This window comes from Astatotilapia calliptera, chromosome 7 (genome assembly GCF_900246225.1).
Source record: "Astatotilapia calliptera chromosome 7, fAstCal1.2, whole genome shotgun sequence".
Classification (NCBI taxonomy): Eukaryota; Metazoa; Chordata; class Actinopteri; order Cichliformes; family Cichlidae; genus Astatotilapia; species Astatotilapia calliptera.
The window spans coordinates 51,927,239-51,945,049 of NC_039308.1; the positions used below are offsets into that span (position 1 = coordinate 51,927,239).

At 42.5% G+C, this 17,811-nt stretch overlaps 1 protein-coding gene across 5 annotated transcripts in view; it reads left to right on the forward strand.

Moving 5' to 3' along the window:
- reln (reelin) overlaps positions 1 to 17,811 on the forward strand; it is a 100,304-nt gene that overhangs the window by 44,660 nt on the left and 37,833 nt on the right. For all 5 annotated transcript variants that reach the window (XM_026175513.1, XM_026175515.1, XM_026175514.1 and 2 more), the window contains exons 4-7: positions 10,372 to 10,442; positions 17,340 to 17,372; positions 17,479 to 17,557; positions 17,669 to 17,765. In XM_026175513.1, coding sequence (XP_026031298.1) covers positions 10,372 to 10,442; positions 17,340 to 17,372; positions 17,479 to 17,557; positions 17,669 to 17,765 — 280 coding nt within the window. The remainder of the gene's footprint in view (positions 1 to 10,371; positions 10,443 to 17,339; positions 17,373 to 17,478; positions 17,558 to 17,668; positions 17,766 to 17,811) is intronic.

Here is a 17,811-nt window from a genome sequence, read left to right on the forward strand (position 1 = left end):
TCTAATTCAGTGTGACCATTTCTCATCAGAAAACGTTCGACTGGCTCATCAGATCCACCCATCCCGGGAGGATGGGTGTGTTGCAGATAGTAAAGATACGCAAACATATCCTAAGATTTTTTGCCCCCAAAAAATAACATGATGTTCCTCTTCTACGATTTTACATAAGGGCATATTATTTATTGGAAGCTTTATTGAGATTTATAACCCATTGCAACAAATCTGGAGCATTACACAGCAGCTCAGGGCCACTGGATTGGTGATGTTGTAAATAGTACTCAGTCTGTTTCCCTGGACACTGCAGGTTGTTTGATTGGTGTAGGTGGAAAGAGCTCTAGCCAAATATGTTTGAGAACAACCTTGAATTTTCCTTTTTCTATTTTTCTTTCCGCCTCTAACTGTCTTGTCTTACCTTTGAGCATTTTCCTCAACTCTCTGCCTTCAAACGTACCACAAACTTTCTTTCCCTCCTGTTCTCTTGACTTGGTGATTTACAGCTACTTGCAGATAGTCAGTCAAAATGCAATTAGCAGCTGTTGCTGGAGAAGTGTAGAGGAAAAGAGAGGATTCCTGTAAATCCAAAGTCACCACAGCACCACGTTAGAAAAATCTTTGAGAAATCGACCTACAAATTTTTACATTGCATATAATTTTTTATTAGGTAAATGCAAATGTTTGTGTAGGTTCTCAGTCATCCAGGTCATGGTATTCTGACAAGCTTGGAAAGTAAACGACAGGACTTCTTTAAGGTTCTTGAAGACGTTTCACCTCTCATCTCAATGATTATATTTCCATGAAGTAGAGTTTAGTGCTTTTTCTTTTCTTTAACAAAATGAAAGAAAAGGAAAACTCATTATCGTTCTATGATTTTTAATTCATAGATAGTCTGCAGTTTGACTTGGTTAATGCCTGATATTTTGCTTTTTTATTACCAGTCATCCACTTTTAAACCATTTTATTTCAGGGGGATTACAAAATTCCTATCAATGTTTCATAAAAAACACAACTAAATTAAACAGTTTGGCTGTACTCACAAAAAAAATCCCTCAATGAATTCCTGGAGGGACGCGGTCGTCTATCAGACGGAGACTTTTGTGGACGGACTTACATAAAAAGATTCAGCTGGGGAATTTGCTAAAGTGGAGCAGCCATTTAGACAATATCCACTGAGCCAAACAGATTTACTGGCTTTTTTTGTCTGCCAACAAACACATTTACTGTTGAGTGTGTGTCGGCTTACAAGGACCGTGTTTTTCAGTATATTTGTGTGTGTGTCCATGCGTGTGCTGTGTGTTTGCATTTGAGTGTAAACCACTGAGCAGCAGTGTGCCAGTGCGGATGACAGTGGGGTTGGCAGGGGGCCATGATTGTATGACAATAAGGGCCCCTGCGGCTGACCTTATCAAAGTCAGCCAGTCACACTCCAGCTGGCTTTAGGCTGTTCCTCACATACAGACATTTAGACAAACACTCTTACCGCACCCCTGTTCCAGTTCGCAGCTCCCATCTCCATCTCGAGCAGTATATCCTCGTCTCCAGAGCTGCCTTCTCTGGTTTCATTCAGGGAATTTAAGTTTCAAGGCCTTTCTGGCAAAGGCCAGAGACACTTTTGGTGCTATAATTGATCAAAAAATTGTCACCTTAATGGTCCATTCCCTGTGAAACTCTCATCTGTCATATAAAATTGCAATAAAAACCTCTCTAGACACTAAAAATCTCGAATCCATCTTCTTTACAAGTGAAATTCCAGTAGTCCCATAGGTCCATAAAACTGTAAATAGCCAATATGAATCCGTAATCTTTTCTGTGGTGTAACATCAGCAGCTCTGCAAACAGTCTATACCATATCAGAGATGAACATGACAGTCGTGACATAGCAGATTGGTTTTTGACTCAGCATTTTGAAGCCACAACATTAGCATTTTGTTAGCTGTCATGTTTTATTTGTATGATATTTCTTTGAAAGACCCATTCCCTTCATACAGTAGCTATTGAGTTAGTTGTATTTTTAAAGATAAAGATAACCTTTATTAGTCCCACGAATGGGAGATTTGTTAGGTTAAGGCTGCCGACTTTTGCCAGAGCCAGTTGCCAGTTAGTGCTGTTTAGTTGGGCTGCATATGAGTCTGTGGGGATTAGCTGGTTTTTGAAGCCAGCATCAGGTGGCCTTTTGGACAAAGGGCAGTTCTGGTACTTTAGAACTGGCTTCTTTTTTCAGTCCTGGTGGTTCAGTACAGTATTGTAGCCTCATCACTGACCAGCAGATGCTCTGTTTTCAAGTCCGAGTATGCACTTTATACCACTTTATTAGAATTAGGCACTCTGCAAATACCAGGTTGGAGCCAGTTTTGACTTCAGATTGCCTCATTTCTCAATTCGGGTCATAGATTTAACAAGGTACTCTAAACATTCCTCAGAGATTTTGGTCCATATTGACATGATAGCGTCACACAGTTGGTGCAGATTTGTCTGCTGCACATCCAAGATGTGAATCTCCCCCTTCCATCATATCCCATAGTTGCTCTACTGGATTAAACTGGTAACAGTGGAGGCCATTTGAGTACAGTGAAATCATGATTTGAGTTTTGTGACATGATGGGTTATCCTGCTGAAAGAGCACACTTTGGTCATAAGAGAATTGGCATGTTCAGCAACAATAGTGATGTATGCTCTTGCATTTAAGTGATGCTTAGTTCGTAGGAAGGGGTCCCAAGTGTGCCAAGAAAATATTCCACCCTTACACCAGCCTCACCAGCCAGAACTGTTCATACCAGGCAGGACGGATCCATTCATTCATGTGGTTTACACCATATTCTGACCCTTCAGTACAAATCATGACTCCTTGGTCCGGGCAGCATTTCTCCAATTTTTCTTTGGCCAATTTTAGAGAGCCTGTGTGAACTGTATGCTGAGTTTCCTGTTTGTACCTGACAGGACTGTCACCTGCTGCAGTGGGTGAAGAGATGCTTTTCTGCATACCTTGGTTGTAACGAGTGGTAACTGGAGTTATTGATGCCTACTAGCTCGAAACAGTCTGGCCATTATCCTGTGAACTTACTCATCAGCAAGGCTTTTTCACCCAGAGTGCTGCCCCTTTTTCAAACCATGCTATGGAAACCTTAGAGATGTGTGGGAAAAGTTGATCAGCACTTTTTAAACAACCCACACCAACGCCAACCGCATTCAAAGTCACCTTAGTCCTAGTATTAGTCCTAATAAGCAGCTATAACAGTTGTACCTAATGAAATGGCTGGTAAATGTACTTAGTGCTGTCAATGTAATCTCGTTAAAATGACACTGAACTCGCTGTTTTAAATGTAATTTTTTTTTAAGTGATTTAAATATTTTTCTTGAAAGAACTGACCCTTTTTGAAGTATTGGAATTTAGTTAGAAGTTATTTGTATTTGTATCATGTGTCACATTTCACTGACTCAAACAGAAATTAACAAACACCGTTTGTTAATTCAGGTAAGATCTTGCAGATCAGTGAATTTCAATATAAAACTGGGTTTTTTTTTCTAGATTGTACAAAATGTAAATAATGAAGCCTCCTGCCCTTGCCCATGGCAGTACTTCCTTGATTGATACAAGGGCTATTTTCCACGAGTGTTGTCCATGAGTGTTTAAATTAAAGGCAAAGACGCGACATGTCCTTCAGAGAACTGGAGCTGGTCCACCGGGTGCATTAATATGGGCCCTGTGAGCAGTTTTATGGGCTATATTGTGGGAGTGTTCCTGGTAACTGATCTCTAGCAGGAGTGATAGAGTGCAATGACGTGGGCATCCAGAAGAACTCATTTTCTGGGTGGCTGTAAATTCCCACCTAAAAAGAAGGAGAGGCCTTGGTGTAGAAGAGGAGAGGAGATGAAAGGAAGAAGCAGAGGTGGAGGGGAGAACACAAACTCGCATACAGACAGTCCAAAAGTGCTTGTACCCTTACACCTCGCTGAACAACGCTACTTTGTCAAGCAAATTTGCATGCCTTTGTTTTGCCGCTGGAGCAGAATTTTCAATTTCAATGAACAGACAGAAGTGATGACACAGAAATGGATTGGATTTCCAGCAGTCTGTTGTCTTCAGTTAGTGTCGTAGGTGTCTTCGGCTTACATTCGGTCATTCAGCCTATTTAAATGGAAATGTATATGTAGATCATTATATGCAATGTTCTGAATATATACAAGAGAAAAGGTTGTCTGAGGAGAAACGGAATATGTCAAGGTATGAAAAAAAGAACAGCCGAATATTCCTATGATTATTAATATTACTGTTATTTAGTGTAATTGCTATGGGCTATGGGATTGCTTTGGAGCAGGACACAGTGAAATAAAAGCTTGCTGAACTTTCTTAAGCAAAACATACAGTCAGGTCAGGGAGCTCTATCCAAGCTAGAAGCCATCAAAAATAATTCATTAATATATGGAAGTGAACACTGGGTCGAAATGCAACTCTTGCTGTTATGCTGAAAGTCGGGATTAAACTTTTTTTTACACGTGCACTCCAACTCACAATTCAACAACTGCACAAAACAGTCGTGGCCCACTTTTGTTCTTCTTGCAGACATGAGAGTCCACACTGTTGTATAATGTACTAATTACTTTGCTGTACTAAGAGAGGTGAGAATGGTTAATAGCTTCTTCTGGCAAAAGCAAAGATGCATTGGTGTGTTGCTTTCATTCTTTTGCTCTGTTTTGCTTCACTTATAGCCTCGAGGCAATCAGTGTGAGTGTTTGTGTGTGTTCGTGTGTCCGTGAGTGTTAAAATCTGTTCCAACAGATAGCTTCAGAGAAACATATTTAACAAAAAGCTTAGCACTGTGTGTAACTTTTGATGTTATAGATTGCACATGTGGATATGTATGCACGCTCATGTGTGTTTGTGTGTGTCGTATGCATGTATATATGTGCGTGTGTCTGTGTGTGTGTGCACGGGCGTGTTGCAGTCCTTTGCACTGTGGCCCTGTGGGAGTCAGACAGCTGCTGGGATGAAGATTGCTTTAATTACTGCATGCGAGGCCCCTTTTCCAAAGTGTTCCCCTGAGGAAACGGATGTCTGCAGATCTAATGGCACACTCTCTCTCATGGCATACTGTTGTGCTTTATATGCACGCACGTGTGTGTGTGTATATATATAGATCGACGTTTGTATGCAAACACAGATTTTAGTCTTATCTTCATCTCTGCTACCTGTTGTTTCTTTTGTGGACTGGAGACAGACTGAAATCATTGTTAGGGGCAATGTGAAAGGTATAATTAAAAAAACCCAAAGTGAAGCAGAGAGAGAGAGCTCATACTCTCTCTTGTCTTGTTAGCTGTGATTGAAGAGGAATGGTTTCTGTGCTGTAATTATGCCGGGTGTTGTGGTGTTGTTGGTACTGCCATCTGCTCAAAGTAAGCAGGTCTGTCAGAACATAGAGTTTGTGAAATATATAGTGCACTATTGTATAGACTGCACAGTCTGCTGCTGCATGGGAAGAACATTATTTGGGTGCTTTTGGAGCATTTGCTTAGCTCTAAGGGAGCTTCATGTGAAATAATAACAATGGTTGTATTGTTGCAGTGAGCTACTGCTTTTACACACTCTAAAAAATGTTTTAACATCCAGAAATATTTAAGTTAGAGTTTTTATTTCACCTTATAATAATTTGTCTGTGTCTTAAGCATCTAGCAGAGTAATATTGACAGACAGAATGATAGACAGCTAATCGGAGGTCAAGGGTCAAAGGACTGACAGGTGATCTATCTCAGCCAGCTTCTAATTTCTCCGGGTATTCGTCAGCTCCATTGATTTGTTGTTATTCAAGTCAATCTTTGAGTCTGTTTTAACATATAATCAGTAGTTAATGAGCTCTCCTCGTCATTAAAGCTCCACATTGGCCTGTAGCCTGTGGCAGATTAACTGTAGACACTTGGCTGAGGAACATAGGGATCGATTCAGGCCAGGTAATCTCATTTTGGCCATGTAGATACAGATATATGGGGAGAAATGTGAACGATGACAGAGGACATAAATCCGACCCTTTTTTTTCCTCCCGCCAGAACCGACTAGAGCTGCAAATCTGACACAGTCCGTCCATATAATTCCAATTTTCATATATCACAAATTCCCATATAAGACAGCAACTCTTATATCTAACATATTCATGTTCTTAACCTTTCTTAAACTTTTCAAATATCACAGTTTCTCAAGTTTAACAGTAAATCTTGGACATTTTCTGGACAACCCAAGCTCCTGTTGCTGTTGACCACAGACGTGTTTCCATTATTGATATTGTCTTATTTCCCCAGGGATGGCCCATGACCCCTGTAATTATGTACATACCCCTGTGTACACAGAGGCACACATCCACACACATGTGTATGCATCAGTGCTCTGATCAATACTGCCACATATTGTCCACAACACATAAGTGCTGTACTGTCATCACACGGTCTTATTATCAAGAGAGCGGGCGCTGTCCTACCTGCTGGGATGTTGACCACCTTAACAGTTCCAGGTGAAATAGAGCATGAAGACTGAAAAAAGGCAAGCACTTGATTTTAAATGCAGCATAATGAACCAGGGAGAGCTGGGCTGCCCCAAATGTATTTCGTGTCAAATTATTCATTCGCATTCTGCACTGCCCGTTCTGTGAATGCGCACAAGATATAACAGACACGGTCGGTCAGGAATTCATCTCCCTCGTTGTTGACGCTGGGTAAATACAGCTCATTCTTCCCCGTCTCCTCCTTTTGTCCTGAAGAAAAGGGGACATTTTACTGCTGCTTTTTCTCAAGTTTAGAAGAAGTCATTTTTTAGCAGCACATGCCTTTATCTGCACTTAAAAATCTGCAGTTTTTACAAGCGGATTTTTTTTCCTTGCCTTCCTCGCATATTTACTCTTAAACACTGTGGTTTTCCTAATCTCCCTAATTATTACTCGCTAACAGTAGTCAAGGTCAATTGCTCTTCTCCTCAAGCTGTATGCCGAGCAATAACCGCTCTTCTTCTGGCTGTATTCTGAGCCATAACTCTCAATGACCCTGTGCTAACAAGCAGGTAATTTGCCAAACAACTCCCAAATCCCTCTTCTGTGGGGCTTCATTAAATTTGCATGTTCTCCGAAAGCCTTTTTCAATTAATTAATTTAGGGGCAGTCAGAGGCATAGGGAGTAATGTGATTCCACAAAGCCAACTGCACCTTCACAGTAACGAATCAAGACTACATGTTATTTTTTATCAGAGCTCCTGATTGCCAAATGTTCTGGAAGACACCAGAATGTGGAGTTTGCCCGTCTCTTTATCTTTTTCTATTGTCCCTGATTGCGGTGTCATAACCACAGCTGGTCCTCAACATGGAAGATAAATCAACCAATTAGCGTGTATTATTTTAAGGGCTAGGTCCAAATGCACCAAATCAGTGCTAGCGACTAGAACTCTACCCCACTGAAAGTCCTCGTATTAATCATGATTACCAACAGGAATAGTGAGCCGGGAGAAAAAATGAGCTTTTAATTGGGATTTGAGGAAGAGAGGATGAGAGTGTTGACTAAAGTCGTATCTTGTAGCTATATTTAATATGTATATGGGTTCGTGTTCTTGGGTAAATCGGCTGTATTCGCACTGCGTTCATATAAATATATGTGTATGCGTGCATGTGAGAGTGGTTTAGTAGAGAGCTGTCAAGTTGGCTCCTGGGGGATACTTATGGCCGACAGCAACATGCAATCTAACATGGAAGACATGCTTGGTAATTACCCACTCCGAGCCCTTTTGGGAGCTTCTTGAGTGACAGGCTGTCCATCTGCGTACATGTTAAAACTCGTATATGGCTTCAATTGTGTGTGCCCGTTCCCGCCTTTACTCCAATGCTTCGCCATTTGACAGCAGATTGTGGACTTTGAAAGACAAGGCCATCTAACCCCCCCCCCCCCCCCCTCCTGTCTCAGTTTCCTCGAACCTTATAACCCAACCCCCTCCCCTTCCCCGTCCATTTTTCCATCTTTCTTTCTCTCTTAGATCCCAGCTTTTTCTTCATCTTCCTCAATCCCCTCCTCTCTTTCCCGTCTCAGATTTTCTCCTTCAGACTAATGAGAGGAGTGAGGATGACACTTATTCTCAGAAGATGAATGATCCCTCGGTTGAATCAGAGAAGGGAAGAGAGTGGAAAAAAAACACCAACACATTAAGGCCCTTAATTGCCCCACCCCTCAAAGAAAGTCAAATTAACATTTAGATGTGCAGTAATTGTTTTGCATGTATCAGTACTGTTCGCTGCCTGCATGTGTGTGTGGCTACCAGAGTGGAGACGGTAATGAGAGACACACCGAGGAACCACTGGAGTGTGACGGCAGGACAGAGACGGCGTCGTGCTGTGCTGATCACACACTTGTCGGCTCAGACTAAATGCCCTCTCCTGGCTGCTGCTTTAATGACATACATCTTATTAAGTCACACCAACCTCTCACATACTTTTTAAAGGAAATATCTCTCATTTCTATTGAAAATCTGCCACATTAATTGCTTTTTGTTTTGTGTTTTTTGGAGACTAAGAAAGCATTTTTGATCTTATATTACGTTACCCCCGCCCTCCACACACACACATCCTCTGGCACCTAACAGAATCTGTTTAGTGTACTTGAGCAGAGAGTGTGTTTAGTAAATATTTAAGGGCCTTGTTCCTACATCCCCACCCGCTGTTCGTTACGCGCCATCTTTTATTCATAAATACCAGCCTCAAATTAGTTTTCACCGAATTCTGAAATATGACTGTAATTAAGTATGTTTTCTCCCCACTCTGCGCAAGCACAAGAGGTCTTTATTAATTAATAAGGGGGTCTATTCATTATTCATGAGCTGAGACAAACGCGTAAATGCCTCGGCACCCATAAAAGGCAAGTTTGGTGAGGTGAGAGACAAAATCCACGTTGGACTGTAGGGAAGGAAAGAGGAGTGATGAATAAGGAGAAGGAAGCGAGTCTGTGAGCCTCACGGGTGACTCAGGCAAGCACCATATTGTCTACACCCTCCTCTCCTCCTATACAGTATGTTGACTGGGTGTGGCGCAGCATACAAACACTGCTGTAGTGCACTGTAACATCTGTACTGTACGTTGTGAAGGAGGACGCTTACAAGTACCCCTTCAAGAGACTGGATTGGTGTATGCGGGTGGTGTACATAGTTGTGTTTGAGTGTGTGGGAGGTCGCTTAAGTTTACAAGCCACATATGATGTTAGTAATTAATGCCGAAGCCTGATTAGGGCACTTTTGAAAGTTTATCTGTGCGCCCAGTGAGACAACTTTTCTCCTCTCCTTGATGGACAAGCAGTAACAGCACGAGCAGACTCACATTAGAGCTGCGATATTTCTCCCTTTTTATGTTTTCGACCTCAGTCACACCGCAGTTGTTTTTCATCCGTGTATTATGTGGGGAAAATGTAGGTTATATTGTAGAAGTGGGGAGTTACGGCTTTTACTGGCCATCTACAACTGTAGTGTTGTTGTGCAGAAGTTTCCTAACTGGACTGAGCTTCAAAGGGCTCTAAAACTTATATATTTTCCCCACAACTCATTTCAAGGTCTCTCTGAAAATTGCAGCTTTTTTTTCAGACCCAGTGATCTTTGCGCCTCATTCTCCCTCCTGATTTATGAGCTTGTATTTTTTTTCACGTTTTATTATATCTGTCTTCTCCTAAGCTTTTAAATAAACAACATACCAAACGTTTTTCTTTTACTGTTTTTACTACGATTAGTACTACTACAACAGCAGCTGTGGTATTTTTTTTGTGGTTATTATTTTTTGAATGAACAAGGTTTCTGTACAGCTTGTTCAGCGTGCTCGCAGTGTCATTCTGCTGTCACAGATTACAGTGGATCTCATTCTACAGGACAGTAGAGCATGTCTCAGTATCTGTGTAAAATATCTCAGTGCACTCTGAACAATTTCACCCTCTTAGGTTTTTAAAGATTCTCCATTTTCATATGAATAAGGCATTTTATGGCCACCTGAAGGAAATTCATATTCCATTCTCTATGAATGACACGCTGCATACAGCTAGATTTACACGGACATGCAAGGAATGCAGTGTGTCAGTGCGAGGAATGATGATATTGGATATTGTATAACCCATGCTCTATTTTTACTGTAATGGTACTGTTTGGTACTGTTTGTCTGTTTGCTCAGCAATGCCTTTTCACTTGTTTATCATTTCTGTCAATATAAATATATAAATGCATCTATCTGATTTCTTTACCTTCAAAATCACACCATAATGAATATTGAATTGAATATTAGAGGAAATAAGTAAACTTTTCATCTTTTTTTTGTTTTATTTTTAAATAATGATTTTCTCTCCTTCTCTGTTTCTCCCGTCTTTCCTTTTGCTTTTTCTCAGCGCCACGGCAACATATCGAGGACAGATCCTTTTCAAAGACACGCTGGCCCAGCAGCTCTGTGAGCAAGGAGGTGAGTATCAGGGATGTTGCATGCATACCTCTCTTTGCAAACACATGCATAATGAATGCGTGGGCTCTTACAGATATATTTTCTATCTGTGCATAGTACTATATGTTACATGTGCACCAACTTATATGCATAATGCTCCTCTGTCTCACTTCCTACTACTGTCTGTCAAATTGTATGCATATATTATCAAAATATGGCAAAGCAGTTGATGCGCGATTCTTCATGACTGTGCCATTGCAGCACTTCCTGGCTTTCTTTCTGCCTAATGATGCAGCCAGAGTCAGAGATATTCGGGTGTCCTATGTTGCCAGCTTAATTTCAGCTTATGCTAAACTCAGTAACCCCCCACCCACCCCCTCTCTCTCTCTCTATGCCGGAGATTTGTGCTTTATGGCCAACACATCTTACATCCACTTTCTGTGACAGCCTTAAGTAGCTATTGACAGACAGTGCAGTCCCACTCTGCACGCTGAGTGTGTATAATTGCTTGTTTACAGGAAAGAAGCCTCCCTCCTCCTCACTCAAGAACTCCTCCTTTTGGATCAAAATTGGACTTTAATGCTGAAAGTAGAGACGTACAGTAACTGCAGTCGAGGGTGTTTTTGCTAACTGTTTCGGAGTAAGAATTTGAGCTGCATGCTGAATACTTACAGGAGAACTTGGTCTTTATTAGATTAAAAGTAATCGTTGTACTTGGTCTCCGAGGGCTCCTTATTACAAGTGCACATCCCAGTAGGGATGCAGCACATGCCAAGCAGAGAGTGTTCAAATTCATGCCTTCATGCCACTTGGAAGAGATGAGGCACAGAGCCCAGTCAGCCCAGTCAGCCCAGTCAGGCCTGGAAGAGCGACAGAGAGAAAGAGCGACAAGGCTCCTCTCCTTTGTCTCCTTGCCCGAGAGCTCATCCTTTCACTCCCAGTGACACACTGCCCCAGTCTTTTCCCTCTGCACATGAAATATCTACAGCCAACAACAGTCATTTACTTGTTTAGTGCCAAGGCCCCGCGGTATCACACTAACACACAGCTACTCACAGCAGACAAGCTGAAAAGCAGAGATTTAGACGTTACAAGGCCTTGGAGGACACAAGCTGTAAATGGAAATGGACAGAAAAACCAGCAGTCAGGTAACGCACTAAATGCAATCTTCAGGGAACGTGTACAGGTACGACAGGGAGAGAGGGAACCGAGATCGGATAGAGGATGGCGAAAGCGATGAGAGGTACAGGGGAGAGGTAGTCGAGGAATTGTAGGGCTATAAATTGAAGGTGTAGCTAAGACGTTTGGTGAAGGAAGATAAAAGGACAAAGATGTTGGAGATGACGAGACGATGTTGATGAAAAGCTTGAAGGTCATATATTCCAGATTTAAGTGTTGGGCAGAGAAGGAGAGGTAATTAAATGTCATCACCAAAAATAAAGAGTAGATTTGAATGGTTGTCCGACCTTGTTGCAGGCTAATTGACAGCTAATGGGGCATCACTCATTGTGATGCTGCACTAATCCCGAAAATCTGAATTATAAATGAGAAATGAATCTGGCACGGGCAACAAAAGTCAAAAGGAGACAAGGAGAGAAATGAGGGAATAAGTGAGCTTCTGATTATTTTCTTTACATGAAATGATTGAAGCTGATTTTATACAGCTATAAATGCAGCCATATAAACTGCATTTATGTAGTGATTAGTGATTTTCTCTCAAAGTGCTTTTACACCCACATAAACACATTCATCCTTTTTTATTTTTTGTCCATACGGCTCGCTCCATTACACATACACTCAAACACCGGTGTCATTTTGGTGTTCAGTGTCTTGCCCAAGGACATTTTCTGAGCCGCGGGACACATCCTGAGCCACAACCACCCCCGCTTTCGTCTCCTTTGGGTTGTCCTAACACCGACGAGCATCATTTTTCTCTTCACCACTGACCTAACTCACAGCCAGTCAGATTCTGTTCCCCTTTACAGACCAAAACCTGCCACTTCAAAAGAGCTGTGTACCTTTAAACACACACACACACACAACTGCAAGGTTCAGACATTAAAATGAAACTTGAGAACTACTTTGACCTCACATAAACCGTGTGGTTATAGAACCAACGCTGTTTAACATACAAAGTATTATCATGCCAAAACCAAGTAAAAAAAACGCTGAGGAGACTTGGACATAAATCATGGTTACTGTCTCATTTTCCCCAACAAAATCCGAGTTACCAGCAGGTAAGACAATTGCCTCTAGAAAAAACCAGAGGTTTTTTTGCTGTTTTCAGTGGCAAAGAAAGTGCAGGGGTGTGTGTGCGTTTGTGAGCAAAGTTACTGCAAATCTCCACATTAGCATTCAAAGTGAAATAAAAGATATGGGGCCAGCTCAAGCCACTTTAGAAGTTCATATGCTTAAGACTCCAGCTTTGAAGAGCTGAAGAAATGAAAGCTATCTAAAACAGGGTTATGATCCACGGAGGAGGGGGAGGGAAGTTGAAAAGGAGAACGTAAGCATAGACGGAGCGAAGCGGAGGGCAGGCAATCAGAGCCGATCAGCTGGGGCGAAGACTTTAAGAACAAATGGACAGATTAGCTAAAGAGCTAGAAAAGAAGGTCAGAGTTTGAATTAGATGGCCAACACAGATAATTCAAATAAATTCTAATGTAAATATACGATTTAAGGATAAAGAACGGAGACGGGAGATATAAGCCTTAAACCCGAGGTGGAACGCCTGATATGCAACACTTTGCTTCTCAGTAACAGAAAGCCCCCCAAAATAGCCTGCTAAGACATAAGCAAGGACTGGATTTGTGTGGGTGTGTGTGTGTGTTTGTGTACATGTGTGTAAAATAATCTGTCTAGCAGAGTTGGGGGATGCCTGGTCCCCGACACACTGCTCCCCCCTGTGCTTACAGCTCCTTTCTGCTGTGCCAGCACACTTCTCTACCCCATCCCTTCAATCTGCCTCCAATTCATTCCTCTAACATCCCTTCCAGTTTGCTTTGATCTACACCCCATTACTTTACCCCAACAACCTGCACGGGGGGGGAGAATCCCCATATTTTGTTTTTATATGTGGATTCTGAAGTCGAGACGTAATGGGAGTCTGACAAATTCTGCTGCAACCAAATGAAATGCTCAGCATGGCGGAATAGTTTGTGACACCAATCAGCACAGGCTCTTAGAGATGCTTTAAAGAATGATGTGGCAAAATTCAAATTACTCCTACAGCTTCAAATAACTGAAAGTATAAGAACAAATTGGGGGGGAGGCATCTAATGAGTGACCATAGAAAGACTTATTAGCGGCCAAGGTGGGGGATGAAGAAAGGTAGGGGAGGGCTACGAAAGGGTGCTCTCTGCTAAAGGGTGGAGTCATTGAGGGTGTTGAATAGCGCTGTAGGCCGTCCATTAGTTCTATCACCTGACAGCAGGGCCTGCAGTCCCTGCTTTCTGCACAGCATCCCCAAGTCGTCTCATTTCCAGCAAGAGAATAAATCAGATCTTTATGGGCCTGGCCAAGTGCACTGCACCCCAGATGGATTATTAAAGGGACATATAACTCAAAGAGGCCACTGCTCCCTAAGGGGTGCCTGATCACAACGCAACAGGGAAGGGACGGGTGGCCTAGCCTCTCCCACCTCCTCGCCACCCACCCAGTCTGCCAGCCAGCCTGCTTCCCTGGCTGAGTGCCATCTTGCTTGCCATTCCATATTGCTCAGTAGCACAAAAAAATGTGAGACCTTGGTTGTTGGTTTGTCTCCCTCGCTTGGCCTGCTGACTCCCTCCTGTAGCCATGTTTTCCCATATTTTCTGCTCTTATCTGTTCTTCTGAATTAAAAAAAAAAATCTTTTTTCCAATTTTTGTTGTGTAGTTTTTGCTGGAATTACTTTCATTGCTAAACATTACCAACTGAGGGGGGATAACATGTTAAAGAATAATGCTTCTAACACACTGACAGGAACAAGAAGTCAAATAAGCCTCTCTTGTTTTATGATTTTATTCCATTTTGGTGAAGAAGCATGTGTAGCGAAGAAAAACAAAGATAACGTGGGCACCGAGGTGTGAGTCTTACTTCTTTGGTGGTTCAGACCGTAGACCTGTGATTATTGTAATAACTCCAATTAGAGCTCACTCGGCCACCCTGTTTTTGCTGAATGGACTGGAGTGGCTGCTATCTAACCTTGGAGAAGCGCCTCTTTTTAGTCACCGCAGATCAAAAACAACAGCTTCCTGCAACCTGGTGCATTAGTAATTGCAACCACCGGTTAGACGAGAGCGACATGACTTCAAATGCACTTCGCGTCATCAAGGATGTGAGTCAGTCGAAGGGGGAAAAAGCGCAAATAAGATGAGAACAAGGGAGTTTGGAAGAGTGGATGCAGTTTACAGGGTGGGGAGAAAAGAGGAGCAAGAGGAGATTAGAGCTGGAAGGCGAGGAGACGGAGGGGGAGAAGATTTAACGTGACTTGTGCCCCGCAATCTTTGTGCCAAGATGTCTGAGTCTGCCAAAGCTTATGCTCATTTAGTCCCCCATTGTAGCACCCCAACCCTGCTCATCAGCACCCATGTGCTTTGAGCACTGGTGCATTTTACTGAAATGGCACTCTTATTTGTTTCTTCTGTTTATTTGTGTGCACAAGTGTACATGTGTATTACAGAGAATATCAGAGAGGGTTGGGTCAGCTGTGGAAGGCAAAGTCATCTGTGTATGTGTGTGTGTGTGTGTCTCTGCATGCCTCTGTGTTTAAGCCCTGGCCAGGGAGATACAGGCATTAGCAGAGATGAGCTGCTAATAGAGGAGGCAGTAATTGAAGTCTTTAAGAAAGTGAGAGGGGATTAATCCAAGTGAAATGAGCACCACTGTCTGCTCTCGATGCGCAAAGGGTTAGGCAGGGAGAGACAGGACGGGTGCGGATGGAGGGGGGTGAGAAGGAAAGAGAGATTGTGATAGAAGAGAAGTGAGAGAGACAGCAGGAGAGTGTGATGAAGCAGGGAGAAAGAAAACTGTAAATGAGGCCTTTTTGGAAGCTTCAAGGGATTATCCACCCAAAAAAAAAAAATTCTGGGCCTTTCTCCAGCCAAATGGCCTCACTAGATAGACTGGAGGAGATTTAGAAGGGTTTGTTTAAGCACGCAAGAGAGGAGAAGACTATACAGAGCAGAATTATCCACCAACCAAGCGTTTGTGACTGTATGCCTGTTTGAGAGGATGGATTACGAGGAAATGAGTTTAAGTACGTGCTCTTTTCAGGTTGAATACGTAAGATCAGCACATGGCCGTGTAAACTGAGCACACAATCGTATGGATCATTTTTATTAGAGGTTAATAGGAATGTAAAGTAGATACAAGAAGCATGAAAGAGTCACACATGCTTGAACTGATGGCTTCTCTAAACATGTTCTGCATCAACAGAGACCGGAGGATTAGAAAAGAACAAAATAAGATGGAGAAAGGGGGGGAAACATAACCCTTTGATCTGCTTTTAATGGGCTGCATCACTAAGCTGGAGCTCTGGCCTTAGCTAAGCATCAGGGGCCACTAGAGCAGCAGCGGTGGTCACAGTCACTGAACCAGCTAGCTCTGTCACACAGGCCACTTAAACTTCTACAGTCAGCATGAAACTTTGCCACCACTGTATGAATCGTAAATCCACTTCTAAAAGCCCGGCATTTGGATCCAGTGGCGAGAAATGAGGGCAGCTAAAGAAAGTGAAAGCTGAGCTTAAAGTAAAGACGTTTCCAGAGCCATTACAATTGTAAGAACACTTTTTTTGTATAATCCCTCATCTCTCGATTCAGGTTCCGTTGTTTATAAGGGGCTTTTAGGTGGGCTTTCTCGAATGCTTGAAAGAGAGTCTTAAGTAACTCAAAGTTAAACTTTGGAACAAATCCACGCTGTGCTATCTTAGACCACCTTATCAGGTGGACAGGCTCATCCTGGATGAGAATACAGCTGGTTATGTTTCATAAGTCAGGAGAAAGGTTGTCTTAAAACCCCCCACCATCCCAGAGCAGAGTAAAATAGTGCAGCGGAATTGGTGAGATCAAAGCCTATTTGCAATTTAAAAGTAGAAATGAATCTCGCTAAGTTGCATGATAGCTTTGATCAACTTTGGAGATTTCCTTAACCTGATAAAATAAAGGCGTGCAAACGATTGCAGTTTGCACCAGTATCCTTTTTAATGCACTTCTGAGTTTATGCACAACTTTATTTGTCACTTCTTTCCTGTTTTTTATTAAAGCATGAGCACCAGTTAGTGAAACAAAGCTTCCATTAAGCTAATCTATCAAACCTTTCCTCAGTTTGATTTCTATAGTTTTAAATCTCACTGTGTGTCTACGTATTTTGCCTCCATCTGTTTCAGCACAAAGGTCACATCAAGGCTTTGCGACTATTTTTTTAAGACCCATAGTTGATTCATTAAATCCTAACAGTCATGACTTCCCTCCATTCACCTCCCGCCTCTTCTCAGAGCTGCGTATATACCCCAGGAGAGATTGATGGTTGAGTGTTGAGTCTAGGCAGTGGCCACAGATTACAGCACACAGGGCGCCTCTGGGGAGGAAGGCGGTTAATTGCCATTGAACCATTAATCATAACAGCCCAGCCTTTCATTACTGAAAGGAATTAACATCAGTAGGCAAGAGACTGCAGCCATGGCTGACCAGGACACAGCGAAAGTTTGTTTCACTCAGAGATGATCGCTCAAGATTTGTCCATTTTCCTAGCTTCTTCTGACAAATACACACGTGTGGTCTGCGTGTTTAGTTTTGTCCATGATAAAAACTCATTAATACACCAATTCTTTAGCGCTTCAAGATCAGTAAGCTTCTGCTAGATCCAGATGCAACATGATAACAGACATGCAGGTATAGCTTAGCAACACTCACTCTGCTCTTCTCTGTCTGTTTCAGCTCCAACCGAGTCCCCACTGAGACCGAGTCTTGGTCAGTCTGCATTCCACTTCTTGCTATTGTTTTTTAAACTAAAATTGATAATGAAAAGTATCGTACAGACGGTGTCTAACAGTGAGCATGTGCTTCATGTGTGTAGTGGAGCTTCATGGAAAACATGCTGTGCTGCGTGACGACTTTGACTCCAACCTACAAGGAGAGCTAGACCCCAGCATCTGGTAGGTTAAAAGGTTATGACTCCTCTTGTAATGTTGGGGTGCAGTCACTGTCACTACTTCTGCACTGCAGTTTGTCTAACAGCTCGGCTTCTCTTCTCTCCTCTCCTCTAGGTCTGAGTGTAGCAACTGTGAGGTTGGAGAGCAATGTGGCGTCCTGATGCATGGCAGAGCGGTCACTTTCTGCGAGCCCTTCGGAGAGCGTGAGCTGGTAACTGCCATGTTTTACCACATTGCAGCCGCTGTACATTTTACGG